Raw genomic sequence first — 19,651 nt, 5'->3', positions numbered from 1 at the left:
AAGAGGGCTGTGACCTGCCCAGACGTGCTGGGGTGTTCCGTGCAAAGGAAAACTGTCACCCAAGGAGGAGGCGTGCGCTTCATCACTAAGGCTTTGCACCCGCCCTCAGGCTCTTTGCAGAGAAAATTAACAAGAATGAACGAAAAGGGAAGGCGGAGATCTCGCTGCTGGTACAAGGCCAGGAGCCCCCAGAGTTCTGGGAGGTGCTGGGCGGGGAGCCCTCCGAGATCAAGAAGCACGTGCCCGATGACTTCTCGCCACCCCAGCCCAAGCTGTATAAGGTGAGCCGGGGGTGCGGGGCTGGCCTGACTTCACTGGCGGTCAGGCGGCGGGGCGGCTGCGGTCTCCTTCAGGACCTCAGTGGGGAGAGGGTGCCACCTTCTGGGCAAGGAGTAGCTCAGCACGGGTCTGAGGCTGGCTCTGAGTGGAGCCGGGGACACTGGTGTTGGGCTCTGTGCTTCTGGGAGGGCGGGGCTGGAGAGGGAGGCCAAGAAGCACATGGGTGCCAGGCCTGGGGACCTGGCCTTCGTGCTGTAGGTGACAGGAAGGTGGGCGTGTTGTGGGCGGGAAGACAACAGGTTAGAGAACCCGAAAGGACCTGGAGAGGGCGGGTAGGGAAGGCACCGTCTACCAGCCCTTCTTCCACTGATAGGATTTTCTAGAAAGCATCTTGGGGTGGAGGGAGGAAGCCGGCCCGGAGAGGAGCAGGCTGTGGACCTGAGTGCAGGGGCCAGCCTGAAGCAGGGGCTGCTGTGGCCGGGGCTCGTGTTCCCCAGACCCAGCCTGGTTAAGACCACCTCTTGCTCCTGCCAGGTGGGCCTGGGCCTGGGCTACCTGGAGCTGCCGCAGATCAACTACAAGCTCTCTGTGGAACATAAGCTGCGGCCCAAGGTGGAACTGATGCCTGGGATGCGGCTGGTGAGACGCACAGGGAGGAGGGCGCGGGGGCTGGACCCCTTCTTGCTGGTGGCCCTGGTCTTGACCTCCCGCCTCCGGGGCCCCGCAGCTGCAGAGCCTGCTGGACACGCGCTGCGTGTACATCCTGGACTGTTGGTCCGATGTGTTCATCTGGCTCGGCCGCAAGTCCCCGCGCCTGGTACGCGCTGCCGCCCTCAAGCTGGGCCAGGAGCTGTGCGGGATGCTGCACCGGCCGCGCCACGCCACGGTCAGCCGCAGCCTGGAGGGCACAGAGGCGCAGGTGCGCGATGCGGCGCCCCCGGAGGCCTCCTCCCCAAGATCCCGCGGGCGCGTTCTTGCCCTGACCCTCTGTGGACCGGTTGGTTACCAAGCTCCACAGCTTCCCGGACCCCCTGCCCGAGCCCTGCCCCCCCACTCCTAGGCCCCCTAGGTTGCTAGGCCACACCTCTCCCAATTCCTAGGCCCCGCCCTGCTTCCCCAGGCCCCGCCTCCTACTCCAGCTGTGCCTTCTCAGGTGTTCAAGGCCAAGTTCAAGAACTGGGACGATGTGTTGACTGTAGACTACACGCGCAATGCAGAGGCCGTGCTGCAGGGCCCGGGGCTCGCGGGGAAGGTGAAGCGTGACACCGAGAAGAAAGATCAGATGAAGGCCGACCTCACCTCGCTCTTCCTGCCGCGGCAGCCGCGCATGCCTCTGGCGGAGGTGGGCCCGGGGCTGGGGCGCAGGGCGGGTGGGTGGGCGGGGCCGGGGCCGAGAGGTGCCTGACGGGTGGGGTTGCTTGCAGGCGGAGCAGTTGATGGAGGAGTGGAACGAGGACCTGGACGGCATGGAGGGCTTCGTGCTCGAGGGGAAGAAGTTCGCACGGCTGCCCGAGGAGGAGTTTGGCCACTTCTACACGCAGGACTGCTACGTCTTCCTCTGCAGGTGCCTCCCCCGTGCGCCCTTCGCCCCACCCGCCCCCGGTGCCGGGGGTTCGGCCCTGCCCACCGCCCTCTGACCCCGCAGGTACTGGGTCCCCGTGGAGTATGAGGAGGAGGAGGAGGAGGCGGCGACTGCGAAGGCGAAGGCGGGGGCGGAGGGCCAGGAGGGAGAGCAGGTGGCGGCCGAGGCGGAGAAGCAGCCCGAGGAGGACTTCCAGTGCGTCGTGTACTTCTGGCAGGGCCGCCAGGCGTCCAGCATGGGCTGGCTGACCTTCACCTTCAGCCTGCAGAGGAAGTTTGAGAGCCTCTTCCCCGGCAAGCTGGAGGTGAGCCGGCCACACCCCCACAACCCGGGGAGGGGCGTCCCTGGGACTCACCCGGGGGAGGCTTGCCCCACCAGGGAGCTGCCCCTGATGGCTTCCGTGCCCCCAGGTGGTGCGCATGACACAGCAGCAGGAGAACCCCAAGTTTCTGTCCCATTTCAAGAGAAAGTTTATCATCCACCGGGGCAAGAGGAAGGCGGCCCAGGGAGCCCTGCAACCCAGCCTGTACCAGATCCGCACCAACGGCAGCGCCCTCTGCACCCGGTGCCTGGCTGCGGGGAGCGGGCGCGGGAGGCCGGTGGGCTGTGTCCTGCCTGGGCTCCTTGCTGACCACCCCCTCCCCCAGGTGCATCCAGATCAGCACCGACTGCGGCCTCCTCAACTCCGAGTTCTGCTTCATCCTCAAGGTGAGGCCTGGCGCGGCCGGGAGCGGGGCAGGGCGGGGGCGCGGGCAGGGCGTGACCCGGGCCTCCGCACACCCAGGTTCCCTTCGAGAGCGAGGACAACCAGGGCATCGTGTACGCGTGGGTGGGCCGGGCGTCGGACCCCGACGAGGCCAAGCTGGCAGAGGACATCCTGAATAGCATGTTTGAGGCCTCCTACAGCAAGCAGGTGAGCAGGGTGGGTGACGCACGCGGGTGGCTGGGCGAGGGCAGCCGGCCCCGAGCTGACCGACCTTTCCCCCAGGTCATCAACGAGGGCGAGGAGCCTGAGAACTTCTTCTGGGTGGGCATCGGGGCACGGAAGCCCTACGACGATGACGCCGAGTACATGAAGCACACGCGGCTCTTCCGGTGAGGCCGGCCCCGCCCCAGCCCCCAGTGTCCCCCTCAGTCCTGGCCCCACTGCTGTGACCCTCAGCCTCTCCATGACCCTTGACCCCCAGGTGCTCCAACGAGAAGGGCTACTTCGCAGTGACCGAGAAGTGCTCTGACTTTTGCCAAGACGACTTGGCAGATGATGACATCATGCTCTTAGACAATGGCCAAGAGGTGAGAGCCCAACAACCCTGCCCTTTCGGGGAGCCCTGCCGTCCCTAGATGGCAATTCCGAGGCCGGGTGACTACCTCGCCCGCTGTCCCCACAGGTCTTTATGTGGGTGGGGACCCAGACAAGCCAGGTGGAGATCAAGCTGAGTCTGAAGGCCTGCCAGGTGAGCGGGGGAGGGGGCCAAGGCTGGGCCTGGGGGGAGGGGCTGAGGCTGCAGGCTCGCACTCACCCGTCCCGCCCACCAGGTGTACATCCAGCACATGCGCTCCAAGGAGCACGAGCGTCCCCGCCGCCTGCGCCTGGTGCGCAAGGGCAACGAGCAGCACGCCTTCACCCGCTGCTTCCACGCCTGGAGCACCTTCCGCCAGGCCCTGACCTAGGGCAGCTGCCTGCGTGCCCTGCTGGCCACCACAGGCTCTGCGGAGGGAGAGAAAGGAAGGGCCTGTCTGTCCACCACCTGCCCCCAGTGCCGTAGTCCCCAGCAGCAGCAACGGGAGTAACCCTGACCAGTGCCCCCAGGGGCCTGGGAAAGTGGACCTCCTCCACCGTGAGCTCACGTGTGATGCCCCCCTTTTCTGCCAGGGATAAAGCAGGTGTGGTTGCCCTTTAAGAGATATTAAATGCTTTTATTTTCAATATTAAAAAGCAGTATTTTTAATATTAAAATTGCTAATTTTAACAAAATGACAGGGAAAAAAAAAACCCCAGGGTACAATCTACAAGGAAACCCATCCTGACCCCGCTCCACACACATACACACGCGCACACACATGCCCCAGTCCTGGTTGCCCAGTGGAGCTCTCAGTCACAAACACACACACACACACACTCGTGCACAGCCTGGAGGGGGTCAGGGGGTGCTGGCCCAGGAGCACGTACCAAAATAGTTTTAGAAATGACTGTGGTGCCTGGCACAGGCGTTAGAAAAATACTCTTTGCAAAAGGAGAGGGAAAGGACGGTGTTGTCGCCTGGGAGGTGACGGGCTGTGAGCCCCAGCTGCCCTCCCTGGTGGCACCTGACCTCCCGGGTGGCCTCTGGGGCCAGGCTGGGCAGGTCCTGCTGGAGCCTGAGATTAGCAGGTGCAGGTCTACGTGAAGGGCCGGGGTCCTGGGTCCCAGCTCCGAACAGGGCAGGCCTGGCAGTTCTGGCCTTCCTGGTAGAGGAAGGAAAAAAGAGGCATCAGCCGAAGGCCAAGGAGGTCCCAGGGGGTTAGGCGACCTGGCCACACGTGTGCCACCACTCAGTCTCCTGTCCAAGACGAGGGCAAGGGCCCTGCAGTGACAGCCTTAGCCCCGGCCACATCTGGGCCCCTGAGGCCAAAGCGTGGCCCTGGAGGGGGCAGCGGTGACCCCAGCAACAAAGAGGGAGCCGCAGCATCTGTGCAGGGGGGGGGGGGGCGGGGGCAGACCTACGGCCTCAGAGTCGGGCCTGGGCCGCACCGAGACTGGCGCGGGGGCCAGTCAGCCTCGGGCAGCGCCCAATCTTGCACACCTGGGTGATCTCACCTGTGAAACAGGCCAAACACACCTGAGCCCCCAAGCCGCCATCCCCCTAAGTGGTTTGGCCTGGTCTCGTTCCAGACACCAGCCTTGTTATCTGGGGGCTGACTGGCTGGCCCTGATTTCTAACAGCAAACTACGAGAAGCACGTCCGCGTGGGCTGCGGAGGCCCTGCCGGGACAGTCCCGGGAGGGGCAGGCTGGGGAAACGCCTCCTGGGGCCTGCCAGGGTTTCGGGTGCAAGACCAGGGTTAGCGGGGTGGGTGAGGCCGCGCCGAGGGGACCAGGGAGACCCAGGGTCCCGCACCTGAGCGCCTCATCCGATCAGGATGGGGCAGGCTCGGGCCTCGTCCTCTGACAGGTTCCGCAGGTTCTTCTCAGATTCCTCCGAAGAGCTGGGGGGAGGGGGCAGCGGTCAGCAGGTCTGGGGTCAGGCCCTCCTCGGCCCTCTGGGCCCAGCTGGGATATGACGCTGGCTGAAAGGTGGGGGAGGGAGGCTGGGAGCCAACCAACCCCCTCCTGTGGACCCAGCCACCTCCTCACCCCAGGAAGTCCTTCACGTCCTCCACCGTCACATCCCCTGTCGTGTCCAGCGTTGTGTCGGCACTGGTGGCCGAGTCGACGGATGTGGGTGAGAGCGTGGCCTCAGGCGGCTCCGGGGTGTCTGCAGAGAGGAAGCGATCAGGCCCTTCCCAGGGCCCCGGGGCAGACTCCACACCTGGGGCCCTGGTCCCGAGTCCAGTGCACAGTGGACCACAGCACCGACACACGGACCCCCACCCTCTCGTGCCCAGCACGCCCTTCCCCCGGCCCCCTCAGTGGCTGCATCCCGCAGAGGCCCGCCCTGAGGATGAGCTGCTGCACTTCACGCCCGCTCTCCTCACCAGCTCCCTCGCTGCGAGTGGGATCGGGGCTTCCGCCGCAGCTCTGTGGGCCCAGGACGACGCCAGGGGTCCCGTTAGCCTGGCTCAGCTTGGGCGACTCTCGGGGCCTGTAGCTGCAGAGATGGGTCTGTACTGGGGACCAGGGGCATGTACCTCATGGCTTGAGGGCCAGGCCCCCACCCTCCCACTCCTGAGCCCTGGGACCAGAGAGAGGTGACACTGGGGATGGCGACCCTGCTCCTTGCTCCAGGCCCCACCCCTTGCACGCACCTGGCACGCATGGCATCACAGGGCCAACTGATGTCCAGAGAGCAGAGCGGCTCCGTGATGTTCCGGGCACTCAGGGAGAAGCGCTCAAACTCCGACGGGGAAATCAGGTAGAACCCTGGGGGTGGGTGGGGGGGTGGGAAGGGAGCAGAGAGCGCAGTGAAGGGCCCGCCCCCCTCCCAGAAGCCCTGTGAGCGGCCCCTCCCCTGCCGTCCAGGGCCCTCACCCTGGCCGTGTCGTGTGAAGACGCAGGAGGCGATGCCACTGATGTCCTCCTTGCGGATGCAGGTGTAGTGCACCTGGGGCCGCAGGCCGGGCACCGAGAACACGTGCACGTCGCCCAGGTTGGTGAGGCAGGCCAGGCAGGTCTCGGCGTAGTCCTCGCAGGCCACGCTGGCAAAGGTGGCCAGGGCCACCTTGCGCACGCGGCAGCCCTCGTGGGCCGTCAGCTTGAACTTGGTCTTGGCGCTCACTTTGGGCAGCGTGAACACCTGGAGGCCGGCAGGGGATGGCCGCTGAGCAGAGCCCGGCCTGTCCTCGCCCCCGTGCCGCCACCCAGCCTGGCCCTCCGGCCCCACCCGCTTCTCTGCCCGGAAACCTGCCAGGCCCCTCCCACCGTGGCGGAGCCGGTCCCGCCAGGTGGAAGGGCCAGGGGCCGGGACCCCCCACACCTCGAGCTCTGGGGGGGCGGTTGAGGTCCTGGGGGCCCCCGGGGTTCCCCAGGGCGTCTCTGCCGGCTGGGGGCTCTCGGGAGGTCTCAGCAAGCGGGCGTAGGTGGGCAAGCGTCGTCGAGGGTCTGGCAGTGTCCAGGAGGTGGAAGCCCCAGGGGTCTCTGTGCCAGCTCACCTTGAACTGCTCCTCAGATGCGATGAGCACAGCGTGGCCGCCCTGCATGTCGGGCGCCTGTGCCAGGTCCCTTGAGGCCTCGTAGGGCTCCGGCAGCGGGCGGCCGCGTCCATCCAGCACGGCCACAGCCACCACGGGTGCGCGGTGCATCAGCTGTACCTCCTTGCCCAGCACGGCCTCCACTGCCTGCTCGGGCCGCCTGTCGCTGTTCGCCGCTGCCACCGGCACCTCCAGCGCGTAGGCAAACACGGAGCCCGAGTTGGTGCCCGCCCACATTGTGGGGCCGTGGTGGGCAGCTGGGGGGTGATGGGCTGGTGAGGCAGGCACATGCCTCCTTTCCCCTCCCCTCCCCGCCCCTCCCGATGCCCTGGGACCCTGGACTGGTTCTCTCCAGCCCACACCTCCCTGGTGACCTCGGCCGGTCCTCCTGCAGGCACAGGAGTGACCTCTAGGGCACCTCCGCGGGGATGTCAAACTGGACCCTGACCTCTCAGACCCCCCCACCCACAGCATCCCGGGGATGCAGCCCCGTCGCGGAGCCCCGACTCCCCTACGTCCATCACTGGTCCTGCCGCAGACACCCAGCCTGCCATCCCGTGCAAGCCGACCCCCCTCAGGAAGAAGTGGAAAATCAGCTAAAAACGCACAGGCGTGGATGGACCAGGCAGTCACCACGGTGCACCCTTGATGAACTGGTGACCTGAGCAGCAACCATGGGGGGTGGGAACACCGGAGCAAAACAGGAGCGAGCAATCAAAGCCATGCTTGCCAAAGCCCAGCCGGCTTCTCAGGGGGACACTGGAAGCAGGCCAACCAAAACCCCCGGCTGCCGCATCCAGACAGTGGGAAGATCCACAACCACCACCAGGAGTGGGGACTCCCCTCCCAGATGGAGACGGAAAGATGCATCAATGATAGCGCCGCGTGCAGACTAGCTGGATGCTGACCCAACCCCAAAAAGGCGTTTCTGAGATGAACAGAGTCGCCTGTGGGCCGACTGTGACAGGAAAACTCCAGCATCAGCGTCCATGCTACGGCATGCGACTCGGGCACCCTGGCTGTAGGTTACGTCCACCAGACGCACACTCAGCTGCTCACACAGGGGCTTTCACTTAAAATCCCCCCCGAGACACGGCGGAGAGCAGGGGCGGGCAGCGGGTGTGGGGCTGAACGGGACGTGCCCCATCGTCAAGTTAAACCAATCAGCAACTCCGTCCGTAAACCCGACCGCATCACTGCCCTCTGCAGGACCCTCGGGCTCCAACCGCTCGGGGTCAAAGCCAGCTCCTCAGGCTTCCCTGGTGGCGCAATGGTTAAGAATCCGCCTGCCAATACAGGGGACACGGGTTCGAGCCCTGGTCCGGGAAGATCCCACATGCCGCGGAGCAACTAAGCCCGTGCGCCACAACTACTGAGCCTGCGCTCTAGAGCCCGTGAGCCACAACTACTGAGCCCACGTGCCACAACTAGTGAAGCCCGCGCGCCTAGAGCCCGTGCTCCACAACGAGAAGCCACCACAATGAGAAGCCTGCACGCTGCAACGAAGAGTAGCCCCCGCTCACCGCAACTAGAGAAAGCCCGCGCGCAGCAACGAAGACCCAATGCAGCCGAAAATAAATTTATATTAAAAAAAAAAAAAAAAAAAAAACCTTACTATAAAACCAGCTCCTCGGCTAGGCGGCCGGCACCCACACCTCCCGGGCCTGTCCTCCGCTCCAGCCATGCTGCCCGGGGTCTCCTGATACACGCCCACCTTGGCCTCAGTGCTGCGGCCTGCACTCCCCCCCAGGCCCCGGGCTCCCGTCTCCGCTCGGGTCTCCGCTCACCAACCCCACCGTCAGGCTGTCCCGGGGGCGGCTGTGGGCCAGGGCACCCTGTCGCCAGCACAGCCCGGCACTCAGCAGGCAGCACTTTCCAACCTTCCGGGAGGCGCCGCTCCACACCCATTTCCCAGGTGGCTGACTGGAACCCAGGCCGGGCCACCTAGGGCCACCTCCCCAGCACACCCCTCCCGGCCTCACCGTCGCGAAGGAAGGTGTCGGCGAAGTAGAGGCAGCGCACAACGCCCGAGAGGGAGTCGTCGGCCGAGCGGGGCTCAATGCGGCGCTGCACGGGCGTCACCTCCACGTCGTGGGGGCCGGCCTGCTCCGCCAGCTGCGCGTTGGCCTCCTGCAACTGCAGGGGCACGAGGCTCGGGAGCCCGGTCTTCCCGCCCCTGCCGCCCCGCCCGGCCACCCGGCCACCCGGCCACCCGGCCAACCTTGCTGCCGGCTGCGGTCAAGCGCTTCTTGCCCGAGACGCGGCTTTTGCGGATGCGCCGGAAGGACTGGCGCAGCGACTTCTTGAGTGACTTCACACGGGACAGCGGCCCCTCCATGGCCAGGGAGTCGTTGGGGTGCAGGGTGCACCTGGGGGCGCAGGTGCCGGGCATCAGGGAAGCCCGAGTCCCAAGCCCGCCCTCGAGCCCAGCCGCCGGGGGGCCTAACTTCCACCAGCAGCGCTTCCCGCGAGGCTCGAAAGCAGCCCCCCACCTGCGCCTCTGCAAACCTCGGGAGGGGCCCGCACGCACCTGGCCAGCACGGGGCTCCTGCGCAGGTAGTCGAAGAGGCCGAAGCCATGGCTGGTGCCGAAGGCCACGAGGCCCCACTCGGCGTGAAGCGTGACGGCAGTGACAGCAGCCGGCGGCAGGCACTGGACCAGTGCACGGGGCTGGAAGCCGGCCGGCCAGGGCAGCGGCCCTGTGCGTGGGCTCAGCCGCTCGTGGCCCTTCCACGTGAAGCCCTCACGGTCCTGGAGGAGGTCCACACTGGCCAAGCCCACCGCCTGCTCCGACGGCTCATCACTTAACTCCAGCACCAGCACCTGAGGGGCGGGGGGGGGCACAGGGGGCAGTCGGTACAAAGGGGGGGCCACCTGCGCCCCGCCCGAGCCTCTGATGCCTCTGCCAGGGTGGCCCCAAGATTGTCTCCAGTGCATCCTCTGAATAAACACTTACTGGACACCCACTGTATACCAGGGCCCTCACTGAGCAACACGGTGGCAACCAGGACCTGCCAGCCTTGCCCTCCTGGGACTCATCTAACACCTGTGCTCCCACCCCGGCCCCAAGGCTCTGCGGGTCCCCACAGCCCTGGCTGGTCCCACCTGGAGCCCCGTTCCCACCTCTGGGCTTTTGCTGCTCCGGTCCCTCTACCACCCCACCAGACCCTCCAGAAAGCCCCCCAAGACCCGCAGCCCTGGGGACGCCTTGGCCCTACCTGGCCCGCGGTGCCAGCCACCACCATCTGGGCGGTGTACTTGCAGAGCGCTACCTTCTGCACGCCAAGCCGTGGATCATCGCTGTAGGGGTCGAAGCAGCCCACCTGCAGGGCGGAAGGGCTGGTGACACAGGGCGGAGCCCGGACCAGGCTCCCCGGGGCCAGGGGAGGGGCCCACCTTGCGGAAGGGTGGCCAGTCGTCCTCGGCGGCCTGGGCCAGGCTGTCGGCGTGCTCGCAGTCTGTCTGAAAGAGGCCGGCGGTGCTCAGCTTGTAGAGTGGGCGCAGGGCCACGCCGGAGGCGTCCCAGAACCGCACGGTGCCATCCTCGTGCCTGCAGGGAGGGTGAGGTCAGGTCCCAGGTCCTCCAGCCCCCCGCCCCCTCCAGTCATCCAGCGACCACGCACTGGGCACTAAGCACCTAAGCCAAACACTGACTGGACTCCTACTGCATACAGCAAACAGGAAGTACCAACCATACAGGACACATACTGAGCACCTCCTGTATACCAGGCCACACACACAGTAGGTGCTGGGCCCTTCCCTGCAAAGAGGGTGAGAAGGTGCGGAAATAATCACCAGAAATAATGAGCAGGAGGTGAGGGGTGGGTGACACAGGGAACAGAGGACTACGGGGGTTCTGCCCCCAGGGGAGCCTCCAGAAAAGGTGACCAGAGATGCAGTCACAGAGCGGAGAGATCGGCTGGGGCAGGGGCAGGAAGCCTGGGGAGGCCGGGAGGAAGCAGAGAGGGAAAGGGGGGAGGAGCAGACCGAACTAGGGTGCAGCCTCAGGACACAGCTACAGAGTCCAGGTCACAGGCGCCTGGGCGGTGGGGGGAGCCCAGAGCCAGGGCATGAGAAGGTGAGTGAGGCCATGGGACCGGTTGGGACGGCTCCAGAGGCCCTGAAAGCCATGGTGAGTTCTCACGGGGGAGGGGGCGCTGAAGTCAGAGGCCCGAGGGTCCCAGCACAGGCGCAAGGCAGGGGCTGGGCAGGAAGTCAGGGCCCGAGTCACCGGGCACGTCAGCGCCCGCCAGGCCCAGGCCGGGCTCTCGGGCACCTGCCCTGCGCAGCTCGGCATGAGCCAGCCCAGATTTTCCAGTCCCAGGGCAGGCTGAGTGGGTGGAGCCCAGTTTCGGGCTAAAAGGAGAGCTGAGCCTTAAACCAGAGTCTAGGGAGGCTTCACCCCAGTGCACCCTGCAGGAATGGGGATGACCTGGTCCCACCAGGGGCCGGGCCTGAGTCAGCGAGCAGGTCAGCTCCCGCCAGACCCAGGACGGGCCCTCCCGCACCAGCATGGGCTGCGCCAGGCCCTGCTCGCCCACACACACACACTCATACCACCCGTCACAACTGGGCTGAGCCGGGGACACGCGTTCGCCTACCCAGTCAGCAGCAGCCCTCGCTGGGATGGCTCCGGAGCCAGGTTCCGGCCCCCGGTGATAGGCCAGCTCTGAGAGACGGGGACAGAGACGCAAACGGAAGGTCAGGACAAGCGTCTTCCTCCTCTCACCCCAGGAGTGGCATCCAGGGCACAAAGTCCCTCCGAGTTCCCCACATACACCTGCCACATCCCCATCTCAGGCGCGTGCCAGGCAGCACCCTTCCCCCGGGCACACACCGAGGCACCGGAGGCGGGCTGGGGCTTCTGCTGCTCGCCAGCGCTCACGATGCGGGCCCACAGCTTGGCGGGGACGTTGGCGACGTGGGCCGAGCAGGTGATGGCAGACGAGTGCAGCGGGGCCAGGTACGGGGCGGGCACAGCCGGCCAGCCGGGCGTCTGCAGGTCCAGCACCACCAGCTCCTCTTCAAGCAGCACGGCCAGGGCCTGGGGCTCGTCGAACTCTGCGGGATGGGGCGGGTGAGCGCGGCCGCAGACACACGGGCACGGGGTGGGAGGGCAGGTACGCACCGTCCTCGGGCCGCGTGCTGTGCACCGTGAAGAAGTCGATGACGCGGGAGGTGAAGTCCAGCGTCACTAGGGTCTCGGCCTGGAGTACACTCACGCAGTGGCGGTCACCATAGCTGGCGCGGGGCATGCCGCCGCTGAAGACGACGAAGTGCTCGCTGCTCGGGGCGGGGGAGCCATGTGAGCCGCCGGAGGGGCCCCGCGGGGATGGGGAGAGCCTCCCCCACCCCCGCCCTGCGCTCCCGCAGCCAGGCGCGGCCCCGGCGCCCCACCTACCCAGACGCACAGTTTCGCCACAGGATCTTGCTGATGGCTTTGCAAGGGAAGGGGCCTGGAGGAGTAGGAGAGCATCAGGCTCACCGAGCCCTGGGCTGCATTTCTCGCCGCTTCTCCGTTCCCCTCCTGCCTCCATCACTCCCACCTCCCGAGGGGAAGGCACGCTGCCCGACAGCCCCCGGGGGGGGGGTCTCAGCTTTGCAGCTGGGCTCAGCCCCGCCGCCTTCTACAAGTCCTCCCAAAGCCCCCCACCAAGGCCAGTCTGAGCTCGGGGTCACTGCCAACCTCGCACAGGCCTCCCCGGCACTCACCGTAGGGCATGGTGGCCACGGTGGGCTGTGTCGTCGGGGAGTCGCCGGAGTCCGCGGCCCAGACGGCGTAGCTGCCGTCGCTGTGCGAGCTGACCAGCGTGCGGCCGCTGCGCTCCCAGCACACGCTCTCCAGCTGCTGCGGGGCGGGGTGGACGGGCGTGAGCGCGGCAGCCGTGAGCGGAGGCCCCGGCACAGCCGCCGGCCTCCCCACTCCACCACACACCTGGTTCCCCAGGAAGACGCGGTCAGCACACCGCGCGGCCCGGTTCCAGATGACCAGCAGGCCTCGGCTGTAGCCGATGAGGATCTTGGTGGGGTCCCGCAGGTGTCCCTGGAGTGACTCCACGGGGCCCAGGGCCTTCCCGCACCGGTAGTCGTCAGGCACACTGCGAGGGCGGAGGGGAGGGGTGCGTGGGGGGTGAGCCGGCAGCAGCACACCTGGCGGACGGGGTGCAGGGAAGCCGGGTGGCCTCTCACCTTCGCAGAACCTCGTCCGGGCCAAGGGTCTGCCCCTCGAGCAGCGTCAGGGTGGGAACATCCAGGAAGAAGATGCTTCCGCCCTCAGTGCCCAGAGCTGCCAGGTCACCGGCAGCCACCAGCAGGACCACGGTGATGCGGGCGAGGCTGGGCAGGCCACTGTGGGGGCCAAGGGGAGGGGGGTGAGGGTGGGAGCCCATCCGCCTGCTGAGGAGGGCGTGGAGGGGGCTGAGCCGCTACCGTCAGCTCGCCGCAGCCCCTCTGTACTCGCGGCAGCCCCAGAAAGGCCACGGCGGTGGCCGCGGACATCGGTGGCCGCGGACATTGTAATTAGCTCGCTCGGTTATTCGTGAGGATGTCAGCGGGGAGAGGGATAAAAATAGGTCCCCAGGTCTTGGAGAAGGGCCCCTGAGCTCCTCCCACCTACCAAGAGGGGAAGGCAGGAGCCAGGCCCCGCCTGGGCCAGGACCAGAACCTTCAGGACGCACGGCCCCCTGAGCCCCTCTCAGGAAGCCCCGCCCCCAGCCCATGGATGTCTCCCTGACTTGCAGAAGGGCCCTGGATCGCTCCCCTGCAGAGGCTGGGAGACCCCGGGAATCCATCCTGGGTTAGGGCTGGACACGGGGGTGGGGGGGTGGGGGGGTCACCTAGCCCCAGTTCAAGCCCAAGCAGGACAAGCCTCCCGCGGAGCTGGACAGGCACCCAGCAACCTGAAAGACTCACCCGCTCCGGCCATTTCAACAAGGGCTGCCAGGCCAGGAACCAAGAGGCCCTGTACTCTCTCCCCAGGGGTCCAAGCCCATGCTGTCACCCCCCTGGGGCACCCTGCCAGCACCTCACAGCCCAGCGGGACCCTCCTTGCCCCGACCCGCCCTTTCACCCAGGCACACTGTGGCCCGTCGCCCCGCCCCCAGTCGAGGGCCCAGGGAACCTGTGCTGATGTCAGTTCCTGCCCCAGACGCCCCTCACCGCAGGGGAGAAAGTGCCTCTCACCGGGCTCTGGACACACTCTCCCGTCCCGCGTCTCCTGGGGCCCCAGTGGTCCTGGAGCACAGACTGTCCCTGCTCACCTCAGACTCTGCCGGGACCCCCACCTGACGCCCGCCAGGCCACCAGACGTGCCCCCTGAACCCCAGCCCCGGGTCAGCTTCCTGCCCCCCTGCCCCTCCACAGGCTCGCCCCACATCCGGCGGCCGCCCCTGGCCGAGTCCCCCAGTACCTGGCACCATCAAAGCCCGGGCGACTGGGTGGCTGGTGGTGGAGGGCTTCCTCCAGGTGGGCGCAGCCGTTGTGGTGGACGACCTCCCAAAGATGAAGGCTGCTGTCGTCCAGCAGGGTCAGGAGGCGGCCCTGGCAGGTGAGTGAGACCAAGACTGAGCCGGGCTGGGGCAGGGGGCGGGGCGGAAATGGGGTTCACGGGAGCCAGTGGCAGGGCCGAGGCTCACCTGGCCGGGCAGGAAGTGCATCTGGGTGACGGTGGCCGCGTCTTGATGCAGGCCCGTGAACTCCACGCCGGGGGCACCGTAGCTGAGGGTGACGGGTCAAGGGCGGAAAGCAGGCACAGGCCGGGAAACCACACCTCCTCCTCCCAGGACCACTCTGACTGGCCCTATCCAATGGGCCTGCCTAGCCAGGGGCCTCCCCAGTCCACGGGGGCTCCTCGCCGCAAGGAGCACCATCTCGCACCGCCACTCGACACGCAGGCTCGCTCGGTCCTGCAAGTCGGTGCTGCTGCACGACCTTCACGTCCTCATCTGTAAAAGGGGCTGGCGACTTGCACTCCGACCTCGTGGGGCTGACGCAGGGCACGTGAGAATAAAAGCACCGCCCGCACACACGGCCCGGGCCCGGCTCACGGCTCTGCGTCAGCCTCTCCGGGCTGTGTGCACAGGAGTCGGCCCCGCACGTCAGCATCACACAGGCGGAGATGCCAAGCCAGGCCTGGGAGGCTCAGCCACAGGCCGACGCCAGCTGCAGGCCAGGAACCCCACCTCCTTCTGGGGCAGGCAGCCCCCACCGCAAGGGGAGAGGCCACAGAGGCTTGGAGAGCTTGGGTGACCTGCTTCAAGCGCCCAGTGTGAGCGCCAGAGTCCCAGCAACCCCAGGCTTCACAGTGGATGGGCAGGCCGAGGGGCCCCAGGAGGGAGGACCGGGCAGGGGTCAGGGACGTTGCCTGGAAACAAGGCAGGAGCCGTTGCCTGGAGCTGGAGTTGGGATTCCCTGCAGGAGCCGGGAGGACACAGACAAGGGGACAAAAAACAGGGCAGGAGCACTGGGAGGGAACCAGGGTCGCCAAGGAGACAGGGCCAGACCCGGGGCGGGGGGGGCGCTGCGGCCCCTGTGGCCAGCCTCAGTTTCCCAGCCCAGGACTCGGGCCGGAATGGTCTGGGAGGGGTGGGGGGGCCTCGTCCCCCTCTAAGGCCGTCTGCCTGGCCGTCCTTTGTGGGCACGAGGAGCCAGCGCACAAGAAAGGCCGTGCCACCAGCAGAGACGCCCCGGGACACAGAGGAAGGGGCTCCGGGCCCATGGCACACGTGGGGCAGGACAGCGCCAAAAGACGCGGAAGCAGCGGGCCAGGAAGTGGGACCCCTGGGCTGGCAGCCGGGGCACCGTCCCCTGCATGCCCACCGATGCCTCAGGGGCCCACAGGAGGTGGGGGCACCCAGGTCCAGCCGCTCTCCCTGGAGTCGGCAAACTCACAACTTCCTGGCCAGTGCCCCCAGCCCCTGGGTGGGGAGACCCCGTGCCACCATGCAGTGGCCGGCCAGATCCTGCCCCTGGGGCCCCACCTGAGGGGCTCACCCCGTGCAGCGGGGCTGGGATCCTCCACGGCAGGAGGGAGGCGTCCAGCTGCCAGCGTCCCCCCGCACCCGCCCTGCACTCGCAGGAAAATGCCCCTTTGTGCGGCTCACAGGCCCATTGTGTGGCGCCAGCACCCAGGTGCGGGCCGCGCTGCGCCCACCATGCCGAGCCTGGTACTGCCCCCAGCGCCTCGGCTGGACACACGTGTCTTCACACTGGCACACGTGTGTCTGCCCGGGCACCAGCGCAAGGCCCGCCGTGACCCTGGCCCACCCACCACTCTTGCTGGGGACCGTGTGCAACCAGCCCCGGCCCACCTCCCGGGTCACAGTTGCCGGGATGGTAACTGCCAGGTAACTGGCTGGCTGAAAGGCAGCGTGGGGCAGCCGGGGCCACCGCAAGCTGAGCCCCATCGTCTCTGTGAGGAGGCGTCTCAGGGCAGCAGCTGCACCAGCCTCCACCAGGGTCCGGGCAGCTCCCGTGGCCTCCCAGCCGGGGCCCTGCCCCAGGGGCCCGGCACACGGGGACCTGCAACCAGGACATTCTGACGGGCCCCGAAGGCCGCGGCCCGCAAAGGATACATCTTGACAGCCCCAGACCGGGTGCCAATGGCCATGATGCGAAGCTCAGGGTCGAAGGCCAGGGCGCTGGGCTGGTTGGGGAAGCCATGCTCCACGGTCTGCAGGGAGGTGAGGGCATTGGCACAGGCACGGCCCACCCACCCCAGGGCAGCCTCCAGGCTCTGCCACTGCTTCACACCCGTGCTCCGGGCCTCAGTGCCCTCAGCTGCGAAACGGGTAATCACACTTCCGGTGAGGAAGGGCCTGAGCCCCTGGCCCCGCCACAGAGGCCTCCCTGGTCGAGGCCCCGTCCCTCTCTACACCCGGGTCCACCCCACCGTGCGCGGGGCTCTGAAAACAAACAGAACGGGGCTCGAGAGGAGGTGCAGGCACAGAAGTGAACCCCGGCTGCCCCACGGAGCAGGGCTCCGCACCCCACTCCTCCAGGCAGACTGAAGTGGGGTGCAGTCCCAGGCAACCCCCAACACAGGCTCTGGGGGGTGGTCAGAGGCCAGTACCCAAGGCCAGCTAGGCAGAGGCTCTCGAGCGCCGCCCCAACCCGGGGCTGCTCCCCACCCCCAGCCCCAGAGACAGGGAGACTGGGGCCCAGAGAGATGGAGCTTCCTGCCCAGGCCCTGAAGGTGTCACGCACCTGCCAGACTTGGGTTCCCACCTGGAAACTGGGAGACGTGATTCCCTTCCCATCCCTGGTTGGGATGGTGGGCAGGCGGCTTGTGCACTGGGGGTGTCCACGCAACGGCTCCCACCAGGTCCCCAGCTCCCGGCAGGGCCAGTCCCAGTGCAGACCAGCCCTGGCTCCCCGCCCCACCCCCCACCTACCCAAGGAGCCCCTAGTCAACCCCGAAGCCTGGCTGGGGGCCCTCCCTGGGAAGCTTGCACCCCTGGGCCCCCAGCCCCCTGCCCTCAACACCAAGGTGGGACACCCCATGTGGGTGCCGGTACCCCGACCACTGCGTCAGCAAGACACAAGTTTTATAAGGAACCCTGGTCCCCAGGCCCGTGGCCCCAGCCTGCCTCCAGCCTCATCCCATCCGGGCAGGGACTGAGCCCTCTGAGCGGCTGGCTTGGCCTTGGGCAAGTCACAGCACTGGCCAAGCCTCGGCTTCCCATCTGGGCACTGGTGAGCCCACCTGAGGACAGCGTGGCCCACTTGACCGGGGTGGGGTGGGGAGCACCCGCACCGCCGTGCCCACGCTGGACCTGACCGAGTCTGCTGGCCCACTCCTCTGCTCAGGACCCTCCGGGGCTCCCGGCTCACTCCGAGTCAAAGCCAAGTCCCCTCCATCTGGCTCCTTCCACCGGCCCCTGGCTCACCTGATGGCCTTCCGCCCTCCTCCAATCTCCTAGGACCTTTGCATCTACGGTCCATCTACCTGGAACGTGCTTTACGCAGCACTCTCCACGGTGGGCTTCTTCCCACGGCTCAGGAGACAACTGCGCAGAGGCCCCTGAGCTGGCCCAGCAGCCATCGCTCCACACCCTCACCTGCCACCCTCACCTGCCTGATCTCACCCACGGCACTGACCACCATCCAAACCACCGCAGGCCGCACACTTCCCTCTCTCCTTTCGGCTTCTCACTATCTCCCTAACTAGTACATCAGCACCCCCAAGGCGGTATTCGTTAAACTGACATAGAGTGGACGTGCCACAAGCAACTTGTGGGCAGGGCTGGGATTTGGACCCGAGACCGAGTCCAAAGTCCAGGCTCACCCTGGACCACCACCCCCTGCCCATGCCCCAACACTCGGGAATCTGAGCCTATTTTCTAGTGATCACCTACCAGCCCCTCTAGTGACCCTCTGCCCAAGACCGCCCCCTCCCACCACTGCTGCCCACTCAGAACCGGGCCTCACCCTCCTTGGCAGGGAGACCAGCTTCTGCCACCAGGGGCCAGCCAGGGGGAGCAAGCCTCCCCTCCACCTATCTCAGGTCCCCACTTCACACCCCGACTCCCTGGCTGAGGAAGTGACACCTGAGCGCGACGCCTGCCCTACCATCACTGTCCTCTCATCTCGAGGGGGCTCACCCTCGGGCACTCAGCACAGGAAGGGGGACACCTCAGAGCCCCTGGGCACCAGCCTCCCCTCTGGGCCCCTTGGCCACCAAGTCTGAGGGTCCTGGCAGCCCCTACGCCACCTGGAAAACCCCGCCTACCCTGAGAGACGACCCGGCCTCGGTCACTGCTGGACCGGTCGCCCCAGAGCCTCCTGGACCAGAGTCTCCTGGCAGCCAGCTCAGGACCACAGCACCCCTCCCGAAGCCCCTGACCCTCAAGGCTAAAGTCAAATCCCACTGACAAGGGGACCCAAAGACCAAGTGCCCCAGCTCACTCTGACTTTGGGCACGTGGTCAGCCCTGAACCTCAATTTTCTCACTGGTGTGTGAGCATAACGACTCTAAGCCCCAAGAGCAGCAAGGGGCCCTGCGATCAAAGGGCTTGGGTGTAAAACTGAGGCCAGAAGTGACACCCCTGGGGAGAGTTAGCAAGGGGCAGGCTGGGGCCTCTCTCAACCACACACCAGCGCAGGGGAGGCGGGGCTGAAGGCAGCCCCTTTCCCGTGGCCCCTCTGGCCCTACCCAGGAAAGAAAGGAAGGAGCAGCCCTCCGCCCCCACCTCCGCCTTGGCTCCAGGAGAAGCGGTGGGTCGGCTGCCCCTGTGACAGAGCCCACAGCAAGGAGGACAGTGGCCCCATTCCATAGCAAGGGAAACTGAGGCCCCGCGATTCGAAGTGCAGTTGACACGGCCAGGCATCCCCCGCTGGAGCCCCCGGCAGTGCCGGGCAGAGCGCAAGCCGGAGCCCCGGGCGGTGGGGGAAGGGAGGAGAGGAACCGGGAAGGGATTTCCCAGCCCCACCCCCCAACATCTGCCTCCACTCCGCACCCCTCCCCACCGGCCTGGGTGCGAAAGCAAAACAAACCGGGCCCAAAGACTGCGCAGCGGCGCCGAGGGGTCCCCGAGAAAGAGATAAAGAGACAGAGAGTGGGAGCCGGAGCGAGAGTTGAGAGCCGCCCGGAGACACACGGAGGCGGAGAGGCCCGCAGGGAGAGGCCGGCGGAGTCCAAGGCGCGGAGACAGGAGCAGGGGAGCGGAGGGCAGAGATGGAGCGAGGCTGGCGCGCGGCTCGGGCAGAGCAGAGCGGGGCGGTCGGGCCCAGCGTGCGCCCCCTCCCCCGGCCCGACGTGGCTCCGGCCCGGTCCCCGCCCCCGGCCAGCCGCCCCCGGCCCGCCGCCGCACCTTGTGGAAGGCGAAGAGCTCCTGCTTGAGCTTCTCGCGCTGCGGGTCGGCGCCCTGTCTGCGGAACCGAAACTTCATCATCTTGCGCCCCGCCGCCCGCCGCCACCCGCAGGATGCGCCGCGCGGCCCCGCAGCTCCTGAGGCGCGGGCGCCAG

General features: G+C 67.1%; 2 protein-coding genes across 6 annotated transcripts in view; one reads left to right on the top strand and one right to left on the bottom strand.

Moving 5' to 3' along the window:
- The window catches only part of FLII (FLII actin remodeling protein), a 12,200-nt gene extending 8,403 nt beyond the window's left edge, over positions 1–3,797 (top strand). For both annotated transcript variants that reach the window (XM_061175765.1, XM_061175764.1), the window contains exons 18-30: positions 110–281; positions 814–918; positions 1,007–1,198; positions 1,433–1,621; positions 1,704–1,843; positions 1,925–2,165; positions 2,272–2,426; positions 2,509–2,569; positions 2,646–2,774; positions 2,850–2,956; positions 3,049–3,154; positions 3,250–3,315; positions 3,398–3,797. In XM_061175765.1, the coding sequence (XP_061031748.1) occupies positions 110–281; positions 814–918; positions 1,007–1,198; positions 1,433–1,621; positions 1,704–1,843; positions 1,925–2,165; positions 2,272–2,426; positions 2,509–2,569; positions 2,646–2,774; positions 2,850–2,956; positions 3,049–3,154; positions 3,250–3,315; positions 3,398–3,532 (1,798 nt within the window). In that variant the 3' untranslated portion in view covers positions 3,533–3,797. The remainder of the gene's footprint in view (positions 1–109; positions 282–813; positions 919–1,006; positions 1,199–1,432; positions 1,622–1,703; positions 1,844–1,924; positions 2,166–2,271; positions 2,427–2,508; positions 2,570–2,645; positions 2,775–2,849; positions 2,957–3,048; positions 3,155–3,249; positions 3,316–3,397) is intronic.
- LLGL1 (LLGL scribble cell polarity complex component 1) lies at positions 3,781–19,651 on the bottom strand. 4 transcript variants are annotated; one of them, XM_061175767.1, is made up of 23 exons: positions 19,497–19,651; positions 16,260–16,357; positions 14,322–14,403; positions 14,096–14,226; positions 12,877–13,035; positions 12,623–12,785; positions 12,400–12,535; positions 12,089–12,143; positions 11,816–11,970; positions 11,525–11,748; positions 11,289–11,356; positions 10,084–10,237; positions 9,906–10,010; positions 9,218–9,510; positions 8,909–9,056; positions 8,670–8,823; positions 6,649–6,944; positions 6,029–6,293; positions 5,806–5,920; positions 5,536–5,648; positions 5,195–5,315; positions 4,959–5,046; positions 3,781–4,306 (listed from the first exon to the last, which is right to left on the bottom strand). In XM_061175767.1, exons 1-22 carry the CDS (start codon positions 19,575–19,577, stop codon positions 4,968–4,970), a joined length of 3,195 nt encoding a protein of 1,064 aa, XP_061031750.1. In that variant the 5' UTR covers positions 19,578–19,651; the 3' UTR covers positions 3,781–4,306; positions 4,959–4,967. The 4 variants fall into 4 exon arrangements, with proteins under 4 accessions (XP_061031750.1, XP_061031752.1, XP_061031751.1 ...); XM_061175769.1 differs by having other exon boundaries at positions 5,536–5,642; XM_061175768.1 differs by having other exon boundaries at positions 12,400–12,532.

Source organism: Eubalaena glacialis, chromosome 19 (assembly GCF_028564815.1).
Source record: "Eubalaena glacialis isolate mEubGla1 chromosome 19, mEubGla1.1.hap2.+ XY, whole genome shotgun sequence".
Taxonomy (NCBI): domain Eukaryota; kingdom Metazoa; phylum Chordata; class Mammalia; order Artiodactyla; family Balaenidae; genus Eubalaena; species Eubalaena glacialis.
This window is presented reverse-complemented; position numbering and strand designations above follow the sequence as displayed.